Source organism: Geospiza fortis, unplaced genomic scaffold (assembly GCF_000277835.1).
Source record: "Geospiza fortis unplaced genomic scaffold, GeoFor_1.0 scaffold41, whole genome shotgun sequence".
Taxonomy (NCBI): domain Eukaryota; kingdom Metazoa; phylum Chordata; class Aves; order Passeriformes; family Thraupidae; genus Geospiza; species Geospiza fortis.
The window spans coordinates 18,866,901-18,883,893 of NW_005054299.1; the positions used below are offsets into that span (position 1 = coordinate 18,866,901).

Sequence of the window (16,993 nt, forward strand, 5' to 3'; positions counted from 1 at the left end):
TTTGAATAGTTATATGTCACACTCTGAAAATAAAGACTGAACTGTTCATTCTGTGTGGACTGAAATCATGCAAGAGATCTTTTGCTAATAATTAATGTCACACCCCACTGGGACAAACACTATTTGCATGGCTTATAATAAAAACAATCCAAAAACACTTATGTGTTTCCCTGAACACTGAAAGCTTGTGATGCATTTTATGAAAACACCACTGGTGAGAACCACAGCAGCATATAAAAGCTATTATTGCATTGTACATTTATTGTACAGTTTATTTCCTCTTTGATTTATCTAACTCACCAATTACCAGTTGTTGTCACTCCTCTCATAGCAGGATATTGTGGGTTTCTAGCTCAGAGCAATGCTACTGTTTGGCAGCCACATTTTTTCCCATCTCCAAATCCAAAACATTTTCCCAAATAAATTTAGGTAAATACTTCAGGCCCAAAAAAACCTTCCTGTGAGCATAAAAGGATTTAAAAATATGATACCTGTAGATAATGGCAAACCCAAAATTTGGTATCCAATCAATATACATTCACCAAGAAAATCTGCAACGACCAGGAACTCATGTAAAATATCATGGTCATGTGGCTAGGCCACTCTTTATACAATTGATGCTCAAACATCTTTTGTGAAGCTTTCACCCACTTAAAGCCCCCTCACTCTGTACACACCTGCAGTTGCCCCCTGCTCCTTTCACACCTGTGCACTGCAACTTCCACACACAGCTCATGGTATCACAGAATGGGGAGCCTTTGGGGGGAACATTGAAGATCACCTAGGTGCAATCCCCCTGCCATGGGCAGGGATGTCACCCTCTAGCTCAGGTTACTGTAACCATCCTAATTCTCTGTTCATTTCTACAAAGGTGTGGCAGGTAGTTTCCCATAAATCTGAATACACGCAGCCAAGGCACAAATACTCTCATCTAAGCTTTTTTCCTTTATACCAGAGCCATTCAGCCAAGGATGTAATAAATTCTAGGTTTTCCTTATAGAATATGCATTTTCAGACCCTTCTTGGGATCTCTGGAGAACCCATCCCCCTTACTGTCTGGTATTCTGCATCTTAACCTGCCTACTAGGGACTCAAACAACCAACCAGAGGTGTGGTACCACCTCACATAAAGTCACAGCTCCTAGCAGAGGAGGCAATGTTCCTGTTAATGCTCCTGTTTCCCTCCAGGCTGTTCCCACAAAATGAAGGAGCAACTTCTCCCTCTTCAAGTCAAGTAAAAGAAGTGAATATATCGGTGTGTCGGTGAGAGTTTTGAGTAATCAGTGAGTTCCTACCTTGTCTTCTCAGACCTTGTCCAAAGGCTGCCCTCACTTTCCTATTTACTCCTCCTGCATCTCCAGAGGGAGCTTGTGCATTTCAGTTTTGATCTCCTGGTGGTTTTCAACTTTTCAGCTTTCTGATTTAGGTCAAATCTCACAGAAAGTCTATGCCAACAACAGGTATATCCAACTATTCACCTATTTTGTTTTTTCAGAATGATGTTGCTCAATTAGATTTTAACAAAAGTATCCTTACATAAAAACTAAGGAATTTCAAAAAGCATGTTTAAGAGACCTACAAGAAGTTCCCTAAATAAAAAAAAGGAATAAAATTTACATTAATTTGAAGAGAAAAGAAAGTAGAAACCAAAGCTTTCTTTATATATGAGAACCTTGTAGAACATGCCTCATATTTGTTTTTTGTTTGCAGACTGTATTGACTATATTTAATAACAAACACTGGCTTTAGACTGGTGGTCTGAAATTCAATATTTTTGAGTACAACAATTTCAGGTGTGCATAAGAGACTTATCAATGCCATTATTTGATTTCACATACGTGAGCATTTTCACTGGCATAAAAATGACAGAGCTGTATACAAAACTTATTACTGCTATTTGATATTTCTTAAGGGAAACAAGGCCCAGTTTTACCAGCTTATTTTACTGCTCATTTAATTTAGTCTCAATAAGTGAGCCACTAGTACCTTTAAGCCTTTCTCTTTATCCCTTCACTTATTCCTTGTAAGTGTCAGTAGAATAGATCTGCTATCATGGTAGTGATTGTCAGCTAATATAACGTCAGAGCTTTTGGAAAAAAAAATAAGTGGCATGAATTATTTAATTTTTGTGAAATATAAGGATAAAATGGAGTTAACTGAGTCTTGGTTATCCACCCATGATTTTCTGCCCTTCGTCAAGGCCTCCATTCAAAGACATATTTTATTATCCTTATCAGAATTTTTACTTCTCTCTCTCATGAGGATTTTATGGGCACATACTGCATTCTGGTTTTCTATTATTTCTCACTGAATTACAGTTGGTCACTGTTCTTCAAATCTATGTCCTTGCTTTTCATTCAGAATGTTATTACTGTGTAAGGGATATATTTTATTTAATTTGGTCATTATATTTTCATTTTATTTTATTTTCATGCTTTGCCCTTGACTTTGCAACATTTTCTTTACTCATTTTTTATAGCTTAGTGACCTTAATACAATAGTTAAAGTTGAGATGCAACTTCTATTCTAAACTCACTTTCAGAAGCTTATAACTTTACCCAGATATTCTCTTTCAGGCTGAGTGTTTTTTATGCTTTGTTAGAAGGGGATTTTTGTTTGAAACTTCATAAGCATTATCTATTTGTTTTGAGTTATGCAACTTAAAAAGACAGCAGTTTTGCAGCAATCAGGACAGTTTTCAGATGCTTTTTTTTTGACTCTGATAATTGAAAATCAGCTTTGTTTCAGCACTTCAAAATCAGCTTTGATTGTGGAATAGTGGCTTTGCTATCTCTTTGAAATGGTTTTGAAATAATTAAGTTTTGCATGTGACATCATTATTAAATAGCTTACTGAAATGCTGGTGGTGAGGGAATTGATCTCAGAATAACTCTGTTCTACTTAATTTCATTTTAAAAAGGTATTAATTTTTTTGTATGAGAACTACATTTAGCTATACTTTAAATATTTTTAATGCCAGTTTCATCCCACTCTTCATGGAGCATAGCCCAAAGAGATGCATTACAGTATCCAATCAATCTGGATTCTCTATAGCACATAGAAGTAATGCAACGTGTGCAATGAAAAATAAACATTTCTCCTGTACTGGTGAAATGACAAGGAGTAGCTTTGCTTCATTCCACCAACAAACTGTTGTAACTGTAATGTGTTTGAAAAAGCTTTTCCTTAAGATCCAATGAGAAACCCTGGACAACTGTAAACCCAAGAGGAGCACTGGGAAGCTTTGCACAGTATCTTGTTTGTTATCACAAAAGAAATATTCTTCAGGAAAATGTCAGTGCACAATACCATCCCTATGGTATGCTTGTACTCTGCATTTCTGCTGTTCCTTTTTTTATCACAAAGACTTTCATAGTCCTGGTAAGCCACCATTTTATGCCCTCCACATGAAAAATGGTGCTGTAGTCTTACAAAAATGAGCCAAGAGCATGGCTGACCAACAGAGATTTTAGGTATTTGCAGAGTCAAAGTAAAGTTGAGAAAGACACTCTTTGGGCATTTCTTTGATCAGCTAACAAAGAAATACAAAAACTTGCAAACATTTTTAATTGGGGGTAGTCCTTTTAGTAAAAAAAAGTGTCATTATTTGTAAGCTCCAAACTGACACAAACTACCATTTTTCACATTTGTATTTACACCAAATAGACTTCAACCCCAAATCTCTATCACACTTTTTACTCTGACATCCAACAACACGACAACCACGAGTGCCACAAAAGCAGTAGAAATACATGGTTTCCCAGCATCTGTGTGAGCTGCTTACTTTATGAATTTTGTGATTTACTTCTGAGTTGGGCTACAGGCTAGAATTTTACCAGCTACATAATGAGGAGAATTCTTCTTTAGCATTCAGAACTTTGAATTTTTATCCTGGCTAAGCTAAAAATGCCAGTCAATAGATTCATTTTAATCTAAGTCTTATTGTTCTAGTCCTAGCTTTTTACTCCATCATTTTGCATTGATTAAGCACCTCCTGCTTTTTTACAATAATGTAATAATATAATCCTAAGTGCCTCAGGAGGCCTTCATATAAAACTTCATATAAAAGGCAATAAATAGGCTATTTGATTCATATTTATTTTCCTTTTCATTTATAAGTGATTTCCTGCATTCAGCCCATGTTTCTCTTTCCTGTTCAAATATAGAAATCTTTTAGAAAATTGCTCAAATAAGCCTCTTGCACAATTAGAATCCTGCCCTCGGTGGCTGCCATTCTCAAGCAGCATATCCTGTCCTGATTGCATTATTGTTCCCTCTCCAGTTATTCAGTGATAGATCTGTTTATTCATACAAAATCTTCCACTAACACCTAGTTTTGATAATTTACACATTCATTTGCACTTGTCTTACTGATTATGAAACTGCAGTCAGTATATATAAGCCAGAAAGCTCAGGCATCTCTTGTGGTCTGGGACAGGCTACTATAACCAGAACTTTTTCATCTACTGGCCAAAGCAAATACAGGTTGATTTAAAATGGCTACAATTTTCTATCATGTACAAAGTGTTTCTTTCTATCAAATGAGGGAGAATAATCTTATCCTGTGTGTCAGTGAAGTATGAAGACAGAATACAGAGCTCTGTTTTTTGTACATGCAGAATTAATCGGCAAATCCCATTAACAGTTTATTTTTCCTTCTTTCTGATTTTTGCACTCCATGTCTTTTCTGATGGGCCTCATGATAATACATTGTCCCCTGACTGTCACACATATTTCTAGGCACTTCACTGAAGAGGAGAGGAGTAGTAAGGAAAAAGTAGTTGCAAGTTCTCTCCAGTCATAAACTTCCATTATACTTAAGACTAGATAGAATTATGAGTTCATCTAATATAATCTCCTGAGCATCATAAGCCATTAAACATCACCCAGATAGTGCTACATGGAGCCCAATTACTTTAATTAGACAAGAGCACTTCAGTCGTCAAGAGACTAAACTGTGCTGTGCCACAGGCATAGTCCAAAATAGACAAAGATGTCATCAAAGCCTGTGGCTCTTCAAATAACAAAGAATTTCTAGGTGAGCAACGCCCCCTAAATTCCTGTAGTTGATATTTAGCTTGTCCACCAACTCTGGCACAGAATATCAAGTGTCTGACAATAAGCCCTGAGAGAAAATTTTGACTTTCCTTCAAATTCATTGATCAATTTATCCTGACCTGAGCATGACATCCTGATACACTCAATGGGTTCCTAAAAGCAAGAATCTCTCCAGAGAAGGTACTTTTTTTTTTGGAGGTATTTTTTCACATCTATGTGCTAAAATCAGTTTAGAGTAAGATGTGGATATTAAATTATGCCAATTTTTGCATTGGATCTACTGTAAAATGCTGTTCTCTTTCCACAGGTGAAGAAAATGGAAGCCCAGGTGTCTTTGGCTCTGGAATCTAAGTCCTGAACAAGTGACAAAGTTGAGTATCTCTAATTTGTATCCCAAATCCCACTTTGGTATCCCTAATATGAAAATCCCTAGCATCCTTCCAGGGGATTGTTTGATCTAACAGTTTACAAGGACTAAGGGTTAGCTGATGAATCCTAAAATCAACTACTGATGTGATTTTAAACCCACCTGCAATTTTATCTCACCCCTCAATTTAAAATGGGTCTCAAATGATTGCAACTTTAGCTCATTCCTATTTCAGACAAATTGGTTAAATTGGGAGCATTTATCTTCTGCAAAACAATTGTTACAAATCCCAGTCTGAGCTGGTTTACATTCACAGACATCAGTTTTATCCTCTCTAGTTCCTAGGTCTGTGTGTCCAGTTTTGACTCATCTTTACAAGTAAGAACTTGATTTTATCCTAGTTTTCTCTAACACAATTTTCCTGACTCAAATACAGTGTTATTCTTACTATGATATCTCTAGATTTCAATAGAACATAATCTTCCAGCCTCTTTAGGATAACTACCTCTTTTCTCTGCTTCCTTGATCCTGTCTTAGAACACATATGACAGATTGTAAATTATTTTAAATTTTACCAGGTAGGCCACAAAACAATACGTCAAGCAAAAATAGCTGAAGACACTGCACTTTCAATTTGCAATGTGTAAGTACAAAGCCATCTTCCAGATGTCTGCATGATGCAGAAGTCAGGTAAAAGCTATACCCTATACAAATCAAGGGATACAGAATTTTTTCACATGATATGAGTCATCTCATAATATTCTGGACATCTAGCAGATGAAACTAATGAAATTTCAGTTTTAGCTCACACAGAATGGAAGAGACTTGAATATTTTCTAGCTGTATTTTTCTAGCTAGTATTTCATTATTTGGGATGCAAAGGAAAAAGCAGTTATTCATTTACTATTAAACCAAGTGCAAGCAATTGATTTGTTTTTTTGTATAAAGGGTATTTATTTTCTTTTGCTAGTCCTGTGAACTAATGTGATCCATATTATTAAAAATCGGAACATTCTCTAGATTGCTTTATCCACTCAGTGCCAACAGCTGAGTTTCATATCAGATCAATGAATTGCCCTGTGCTGTAAGACGTGGGCAATGGAAATAATGCACCTTGGCAGCAATATGTAGCTGGTTAATTGCACAGCACAATTCTGGGGTAAACACTATATTAAAACATTAACATTCTACATCTTAAAAAGCACCATGCTTTTACAGTTAATTTTAACCAAAGTAAAACAGTACCAAACCCACCTCCTACAAATCCAAAAAGAATTCTGGTTAGCCTGTCATATTTTAGCAACTGAACAACTTGCTCAGCAACTGAAGCATAATGTGTCAACAAGATGGAATTCTACTTTCTAAAGGCTAGAGTGCCCACTCAATAGAAGAAAGCAATACATGATTACTGCTTAGAGCTTGTGGCACAGTGCTAGCAACTCAACATTTAGCAATAATGGAAAATGTCTGTCTCATTTTCATTCCCATTGATAACACTCCCTATACAATATTATGAAACACTCCTGCTCTGAGTTGGTTTCTTAATCGCAGCAATATCTTCAGCTATTGCCTTTTTCATGGTCACACCTTTCTGGTGAATTCTCTTAAAAGCAAAAATTTAATGACATGCGGAACAAGGACAGATACCTGAAATGTAATAACAAGGAGTAACCCTTCAATTTTGTGACGGCTACTAGATAGCAGCAATCTCCTATTTCCATTTTACTGTTTTGCAAATGACATAGGGGTCTCAAGGTCTTTTGTTTCCTGCCATTATTCCTCTTTTTTTCAAAACCGTGGAGCCTCTATTTTCTGCTTCTGCTTCAACTTCCATTTCCATCTTAAAACTAAGGGAAAAATCCAGATCATTGTACAAACAGCCCTTTTTCACCCATGACCTTTTATTCATCTGATTATAAAATTGAAAAGATTTTTTTCAGCGCAAGTACCTTCAAAGGTTGTCTCGAATTACCACTACTCATCTTGACTATCTTTATATCTCAAATTATTTTAAAAGTTGCCTATTTTCTCTTTAGATACCTTGAACATTCTCCTGGTCCTACTAACAGGGAAACAAAGTACAAGTCCTGAAGCACACACTTATACCTACATCTTTGTTTGAAAATAAAGTCTTTGAGGTTAGTCAGACTTTTAAACATTTTGATCAGATACTATAAATGGAATAACATGATAAAACCAGACTCAAGAGGGAGAGGAATTAGAGAAAATCCATGTTGATCATGATAATGTACTGCATTAAAATTGAACTTCACAATAAAAGATTTATAGCTTGCAGATGTGGAAACTGGTTTTTACTTCAAAATCTCTTGTGCACTTTCCCATATACAAAACAGCATTTGCAAGCTGGTTCAGATTCCAGAGGAAGTATAGGTGTATTCACATAGCACTTCAACTGGCATATAAAAGCCTAAATTAACTCTACTCCAGAAGTTCAGAAGGACACACGCAACTAACAAAATCATCATATGAATTATCAGAAGTGGATAAGAACTCATTACTTGGAATTTTTATAATTCACATTTGTCTCCTCAAAACAAAAGACTTTCCCCAATTGTTTGGGGTTTGCCTACATGTGAATCACTGGGTTTTACAAAGACATTGCTGAAGATGAAACGTGTCTGTTAGGACATGCATGAGTGCACGATGATGAATCACAAAAACCCTCAACTTTGCAAACAACAGGAATATGTATTGCACTTCTCATGTAACTATTTTAGTGTCCTCTATTCTATTAAGCTTACTGAAAAGGCAGACAATTATTAATCCTACAAATATGGTGCAATTGCTTTTGACATGTGCTTCCTTAGCCATGGAAGAAGAATGCAAGAAGAAATCAATGAGAAAAAATTGCTGGGTAGAGTGAAATTGCCTTAGGGATTTTGTTTTATGTAATACAACAGCCTAGGAATTCTATTTATAAGGAAGACATGGTATTTATATCTATTGATTTTTTTCAGGGGCCTCTTATAGTCTGCAGCCATAAAATTTCACCTGTCCTAGATGGGAACACATCTCTTGATGTTCTTCAATGCACTATGTTTATGGAACAGTAAATATGGGGCAAAAAGAGATTAAACCCCAAATTTTGTGCTCCCTTTGCAAAACTATAAAATGTACTTTATCATTGCACATTTAATACACTCAAGTACACACTTGCAGATTGGGGTTTCACATTAAGGGATCTCAAAGAAAACAATAAAAACATCAATTAGCACAGCTTATTCCTAAAATGATTGAAATTGTCACCCAGACCTTAGTGTAGTTTAGAGTGGTGTCAGGACCTCAATGGACCTTCAGAAGTCCGGTCTCCTAGCCCAGGATTATCAAACAACAGCCAATCTGTGGAAATACACTCTTCTTCATGCTTATATATGCTATGCTAGGAATGAATAAACTCAAGGGGAAAAGACCAGCAGAGTCTCTGTCTCCACTATCCTGTAACTCCCTTATCACTCCATTTCAAGGGATAGGTCAACTGATATTGCACGCTGCAAAACATTTACCATTGTTCCTGCACAACATACCATTGTGGAGCAAAATCTGAGATGCAGTTACACATCAGTCAGTTATCATCCCGCTGAAAGATATTGCCAAGGAATGCTTTGCAAGGCAACTGAGCTGTATGTGTGGAAACCAATGCACACTTTGTAACAAACAATTTATATTGTCCCTTTCAAAGATCCATTCTAACCTGTTTTTAACTCCAAGCTTCTTTAATGTGTAGTAAATAATATGCCAGTATAATGTAAAACAAGACAAAAATGTTTTATTCATAAAGCTTTTGTATGTCTTGTTTACCACAGCTTTTCCTCTACCTAGGCCAGCTGGTCCAATATGTACTATGTTTTGTTGCTGTTTTCTAGTATTAAATATGTCAGGATTTTATAGCTGAGCAATAGAAGTCTGATGCATAGTAATGAAGGTAGAATAGTGTATAATGGTAATATCTTAGTAAATCAATTAATAGGTTTATGGTGAATAATAAAAAATATGAAAGCTTAGACATCAGTAGAGTCAGACAGTGGTACCACAATATGGCTTTAGATGAGGACTATCCATAATCATTAAAAGGATATCTTCATGCTTCTATTCAGTCAAAATAAACCTTTTGTCTTGTTGTTATTCTTTTTTCCCTGAAAGTCTGAATAGATAGCAGTGCCTGACTGCCAGGGTACATATGGGGATGCTTATATTTAAACCTCTTTCCTCATCTTTTTGGTACAGTTCTGTGTAGGCATTTACCAGACTGTTTCTAGGCCCTGCATGTTGCTGTTTCCAAATTTCCTGAGACAAAGCAAAATCCATATTTTAACTTTACCAAATGCCCTTTTAGCAAATTATAAGCACTCTCCTGGAGATTCACATTTACCTTTGATACCAATGGCAGTTCCCCTGCAAAAGAGATTCCAGTTTCTCATTCCATTTAACAGAGTAAGAAACTGAGGAATCCAAAATGTCTGCATCCTAGCCTGGCTCAGTCACCTGTTTGTTTCTCATTATTCCTTCAGTTTTGGTCATAGTCCTTATATGTTTGGGACTGCCTCACACAGTTATCTCTCTGAATATTGGAATATTTATTTGGCTTCATTCCCTAGTGGCTAGCTGATTCCCTTTTTGGTTCCTTTACTTTTCTAAAATGGCTGCTAAAACCCCTTCTCACTCACTGCCTTGACTTTCTCTTGACCACCTGCCCTTCCTCTCTCCCCATAGTAATTTCATCAGCAAATCAAAATCCTCAGCTCCTTGACAGTTGTTAGCTACCCTAACATGCCAATACAGACCTGAACAACCAGTTTGTTCTGTTCAATAGGCACCTATTTCTCTGCAAGGGCTTTTGTGTGAATAACAGACCAGTGATGTTGGATATAACTTCTGCTGTTATCAATATGAAATTTAACCAAAGACAGAGGTTCAAACACCCCAAAAGAGACTCTACATAACCAAAGAACAGCTTAAAGAATGATGTAGATATTCAAAAAGAATCTCCAGATTGACACTACTTTCCTTCCTTCTTTGCTTACCAGCTTCAGCAAGGAATGTATTTCTAATCTAAGCTGTACAGGTTAAATAGTGCAAGACATCTTTTGCAGTCCTGTTTTGGATGGGTAATAGGGACATTCTCATCTTGGGCCTTTCTTTGAGCTTGTAAATCATGGAACCACTCATGAAGAAATACTGAGCTCTAAAATGGATCTTCCTGGATTCCGTAAAAATTAGTGGAAGGCTTTCATACTGAAAAAGGTCAGGTTTTGACTGGGAGAAACCACATCATAGTTTAAGAATAGAAAACACTGAACATGACTTCATAAAATAGAGTAAAAATAAATAGCTTTTCTAACTGTCTTGGTGTCCTTGCAGGTTGATCTTTACCTTCAGCTAACTTTATTATCAGCATTTGACTTCAGTGCTAGGACCCTCACCACAGGAAGTCTGTGACAAATCCTCCTTGAGGTTACCATTTTTTTAGGGTGAAAAGAAGGATTCAAAGGCATATATTTTCCCTCTGTTCCATTATGGATTCTGAGGAATGACCTTAATGTTACCAAAATGTGGCTTCCAGACCAGCCTCCTGCTTCTCATTTCAGCCTAAGTGAATTGTTCTCTGTAATGTTCAAGACATCACATAATTCAAAACAAAGGGTGAGCTTACACTCAAGGCTGCAGATCTGATCACTACCAAGCACAGCACAGAGTCCTTAGAAGGAAAGAGAGCAGTTTGCTAAACCAGGCAATATATCAATCCTTTACGCTACGTACACTTTATTTACACAGCATTTGCAGATTCAGAATGATGATGAATGAAGCTGAAAAGTACAGTGTGATTTTCACCACTTCCAGGCAGAGACCTGAATAAAAATTATATGTGATTTTATCTTTTTTAATCAATCCCTAATAGTTAATCCAGAGGCATTCCCTTTTGTTTATGCAGTCATGTTTCTTATTACTTTCCCAGATTCTGCTTTATTTTATAGCCCCATGTCTGCTCAGGGAATTTGGGCAGCGCTCTGTTTTACATGCACCACTGCCTGGACAGATAGGAAGTCTTACCAAGGTCGACAGATGCTAACCTACTCAAAGAAGACAAGTTACTGCGACTTCCTAGTTCACCAAACTATTATTCTTCCACGGTATCAGTTTGGGCAATATCAAAACTGCAATAAAAAGTGCATTTTCCACAAGAAAAACAGCAGAAAGAGCATGCTAGTATTTTACAAATATAGATATTTTATCTTCTCTCATAGTGTTTGTGGAATTCTGCTGTAATGCCAACTATGGAAAGACTCACATAGTGCAAACACCAGTTAGTCACTCTGACTGAACATTTAATAGGTTCTTTTATATATAGATTTATCTCTGTGTACATCTATTTCCCCCAAAGCTTGATTCTTGTCAAGTACTTGATTTTTCTACTGCCAAAAATGTTGATGGCCCATATGATGTGATTTCTTAGAAAAAGTATTTTCAAGTTTCATCTGATTTTGCTTTCCATAAATCCACCATTAATTGTTCATTCCCCTTGCTTAAAACAAACATGAGTAAACAAATATATTTCTATATTTCTTTTCATCATGTATTTTCATGTGCACAAGCAATATCACTACAATGTCACAAACAGGCTATTATATCTCTCCTTTTTCTGTAACAAAATTTAATATGATAATGAATGGTTTGCTTAAGATCCTGTTCATTTCTGCTGAGTTCTAGGAGAAGAAAGTCAGAATGCATTTGGATTTCCATTTGCACAGTTCAATTTCTTACTATAACTATTCAGCAACTTCTTAAACCAAATAAAGCAAAGAATTATGGAATGGACACATTCTACACGATGAAGTCATCATTCCTAAGCCATTGCACTATATTTAAATTGTTCAGCGAGTTGCATTATCCCAGTCTGGTGGGAAAGGAAATTCAGAGTCACTCAAAAGATAAAAAAGCCAACCACATTTTCCCGCTTTGTCTTAGCGTTCATGGTACATTCTCAATTATTTCCCACACCACTAGGAGGAAAATAGGTTCTTACCCCACAGCCTATTCCGTTGCCTGGCTCACACAGGATTCTCCTCAGGCCTGGCTCGGGAAGCAGACCTGCTCCACAGCCCGGGGTGGGACACAGCACTCCTCCCATCTGCAGCACACACTCCTCGGCCCCGTAGCGCTGGTACCGGTTGTACTGCAACACAACACAACACACTGGTCATAAAGAAATGGCAGCACACAAAGAAAACACCCAAATCTTTGAGTTTGCCTCTATCCCACGTAATCCAGTCAATTGTCCTAATGTCTCACATGCTAAGTTCAGGTTATTTGTCAAAAGTCTAAAACTTGCAGTGTTATTAAATGGGGTGTCACTCTGCTCCAACTCACATCATGTGCATAGTTTTCTGGCTCACAGCCATTTGTGCCACCAGAAGATTGTGTGGGATATTAAAATCAAGAAAACAGCAGACTGTTTCTATAAGTAACATCAAATACACTTACATTACTATAAAAAATTATTGTAAACATAACAAAAATAGTCCAACCGAAATTATAAATGCTGTATACAGATTGAAGAGAACACACCAAAACCACCCCTTTAGGGATCTATAGCTAGAAGTAGTGTAATGCTTTAGACCTTAAGGGCTGTAAAAAATTTCCTAGACAACTGTATTTTAAAAGCAAGCTGATTATTAAACTGATCAGCAGAATAACTCTCTTATATGCATTCATTTCAATACCAGGTGTATTTTTTCCTGTGTCTCCCATGAAATTTTCTTTAGTTTTTTCACTTTTCGTTTAATTCCATCCTGATAGCCTAAAAGGCTATGGGAATGCCTTAATTTTAATGATGGGGACATTGACACACAGCAATATTAAGTAACATGCTCAGTGTATTCTCATTGACAAAAATGTCTGTTCTAAAGTGACTGAAGTCACTGCAATAACTTTCCCATGTCTAAATTTACCCTGCTTTCAGCCAGAGATAAGCTGAGCTAGTACAAATCATGCTGTGCACATGTAAATCACATCCACTCTAGGGTTCTGTGTTGGTGCAGTTCCACACCAGTGGCTGTATAACCACTGTAAACCAGGCTTCAGATTCACCTATAAATCTGCTCTGCTGTGGAGGGAAATAAATGAAAGCATTTGGTCCTAACAACCCCAAAGAAAACAGGCAAATCCAAAAGGCCAAAGAGGAAGGGAGTAGGTATGAATTTTCCCTGTGAGCAGAACTTTATGTTACAGCACTCACAAGAATATTTAGTGCTTCATAAGATTTTATCCTATAATGGCTCATGAAAATTCTGTTCCCTTTTTTGGGAGAATAGCAAACAAAAAATTCTTTCTCCTATCCACACCCCTCTTCAAAGAAATCTTTTGAGGAAAATGGAAGCTTTAGGACCAACACCTCATACACACAGAATACAAAGAAGAATTTTAAATTACAAAGAAGGCTCTACATCTTTTGGGTACATTTCAGAAGATTCCTCCATGAATGCTGTCACAACATGTCTTGTTAAACTGCTTCTTAAAATAATTTTAGAGTCGTTAAAAGACTGTAACATGTAGACACAGAAGTGTGCATCACAGAAAAAAACCAACCCAAACTTAAATTATTCAACTTTGTTAATTAATGAAAACTCCAAATAACCTCTGTAAAGAAAAGCAAAATCTAAAAGGACAATAAGACTTCAAAATATCTTTCAGTGTATTGAATGACAGCCACAAATTCTTAAGAAAACTTAAGAATCTTGTATTTGGAAAATAATAGTATTTTGAGAAATGTGCAAGACACGTCTGCAGTCTCCTTGAATGCGGGGGCTCAAGAAGTCAACTGATGTTTTCCTGTCTTATTATTATGCTTGAACCCAGACTAATGCCATAAATATTTAATGTTGGATGCTCTCAATTTTCAGAAAAGTTTGTGATCCTTCCACTATATACATGTTGAGTGCTCTGAGTCATTTGGCTGGCCTTTATAGAAATATAGATAACCATAGCTCCAAAACTCTCTAGCAGCCTAATTTTTCTTCAGGGCACAGACTGGACCTGAAGGTGAGGATGGTGATTGTCTTACCCTATTAAGAGAGAACTTTGTGCTGCATGTGGGATTGTTAACAGCTTCTCATTAAGAAGGCAAACACCAGTGACACTGTAGCTGAGGTTCTGTCAGCATTTACATTAAAAATTCTCAGCTGGAAAAAAAAGAATATACTTTCCAGACATTAACTTAGCCTAAAAGGGCATGAAGAGATTCCTCTATTTTTTTTTTTTTTTTTTTTTAGTTTACCTACTGGCAAGGTGGACAGCAACATTGTTTTCTGTCCAACAAATGTAACATTTTATACTGGTTCAGCACAGGACTCATTCCAAATCAGTATGGCACCCTCCCCAGTGATTTTCATACTATAACAGCCAAAAAACGATCCAGAAAAGATCCTGCTAAATTCATTTGCATATCTTGATATCTAGTTACCAGCCTGTTTTCTACCTTCAAAGTCCAGATACATTTATGTCATTTTCCAATTTCTTTTTCCTTAGGTCCTGCTCAATTAAAAGCCAGTAACCAACTGAAACACAAAGTAGCAGAACATATGCATGTTTGCTGCCATAGCAAAATCTACACAACATATGTGGATTTATATTCTTTATTCAGCGACGTGAAACAAAATGATTCACTTTACATAAAGGGTGCATTTATAAAAACTTGTACAGGACCAAAACTATTATAATGAATTATTAATTAACTATTTGCATACAGTGACAGACCATATCTATTAAAGCCATTTTTTCCTATACACCACAGCCATATACATATCATACTGGACTCATGTAACCAACAAATCCATTAATCAAGTCAGTTTTCAGGAGCCCTTAAATGTCTTTGGAGCCCATGATGTGTTTTGATTATACATCTGCATGAGATTCTTAAGGATATTACACAACACCCACTGGTTTACTTCACCTCTTAACTGGAGACCTAATGTAGAATTAATTTAATTTAGTTTGAATTTCCACAGTGATGATGCCTATAGTCGCGTGGGTTGTGAAGACTTCTTTTATAATTAACAGGAGAGATGGGATGCAATTCATCTTTACTCCTTAGATTTGTACATCTGCTTAAGAACTGAGACCTCAAGTGCCCTGTTTTTTTAAAAGATAATGAGAGATCAGACAACTTCCTAGATAATGGCACCTGAAATTAGGTGACACTTACAATAGTTGATTTAGTTCCAATAATTCTGATCCTAACTCACCTGCCTTAAGCTGTTTTTAAAACCAATGATTAGGTATCTAAATAGCTTAGACTGTGAACCACCTCACAGAATTTTAGCCCATCTAAAATTAAACATCTAGCCTAAACAAGGCTCCAAGTGAATGAGCACCTCCTTGAGAAATAAGATCTCAAGGAGGGCATTTATCCTGACTTAGATATGATGTCTAAGATAGGTAAGATCAATCACCCTATGGAAGTGCTATGGTTGAAGCTGAGAAAACTAACTCGGGCTAGATAGCTAACATGTAAAGAGCTGTCATTGAAAGATTAATCTAGCTCTTCTGTCCATTCAAAGTATTTCACAGTATCTATTAGTCATTTTTTATCAGTGTGCCTCCTATTTAGAGATGCACTCATCATGTGTAAAGTTGCTCTGCATGCTACAAGGAGGAAAGTATCTCCAATTATTTTTAGGAAAAACCTCTCACAAAGTATAATATATGGGAAATTTGATGGAACTGGCATTCGTGGCACCTGATTTCATTCCTGGCAGCAGCACAGCCATCCTGTGGCTTTCATGTAAGTCATTTAATCTATGCTTCTCATCAGTTGCCTGCTTGTAAAGAGGAAGAATGATACTTGCTGATTTCAATGTACTGTTAAGAGGCAAAAGCCATTAATAGTCATGAGGAAGTCAAATGCTATGGTAATGAGTGGCATAAAATTACACAGAAATCACCAGTCATCTACTGCTGCTAGAAAGCAGCTTCCAGACAAAGCATGTCAGGCATTTTTGCGCTACTGCAACAAGGCCCTCAGAAATACAGGTTGGTAAATGGTTGCTGGATTCCCCCAGAACTACATATTTCAATGCCTTTTTGGAAAAAACCCTGAAGCTTCATAAATAGAATTTACTCTAGAAAATTGGTGCTAAGACAGCTAAAGGTATATGAATAAGGTAGTTGTAAAGCATTCTGTTTGTCCTCTGAAGACTACATCCCTTAGTGAACCTTCTCCTCAAATTGTGAATTGTCCCAGTCAGCCCATATCCATGCTTTTCAAGGAATAAAATTTGGAGTGGAAAAAGCTCTACTTATAAGCTCTACTTATGGTAATTTGACCATAGAATGAAGTTCTTTTGTGTAACCTTTATTAAAAAAGACTTGTCAGGGCCCTTAGATTATAAATCACAGTATGACATAGACATGGAGGCTGGATGACTGTAACCATCTATTCCTTGCTCTCTGCTTTCTAGGTTGGGATGGTTTCCCTTGAGTCTTAGAATGATACTGGGTTTTCAAGCGGTGGAAACTCAATCATTTGATGTTGTAAATCACGGGTAATATAAA

At 36.6% G+C, this 16,993-nt stretch overlaps 1 protein-coding gene across 1 annotated transcript in view; it reads right to left on the reverse strand.

The window, feature by feature from the left end:
• The window catches only part of PRKN (parkin RBR E3 ubiquitin protein ligase), a 552,380-nt gene that overhangs the window by 98,288 nt on the left and 437,099 nt on the right, over positions 1–16,993 (reverse strand). Inside the window, exon 9 of the mRNA XM_005416351.2 lies at positions 12,468–12,617. Within this exon, the coding sequence (XP_005416408.1) occupies positions 12,468–12,617 (150 nt within the window). The remainder of the gene's footprint in view (positions 1–12,467; positions 12,618–16,993) is intronic.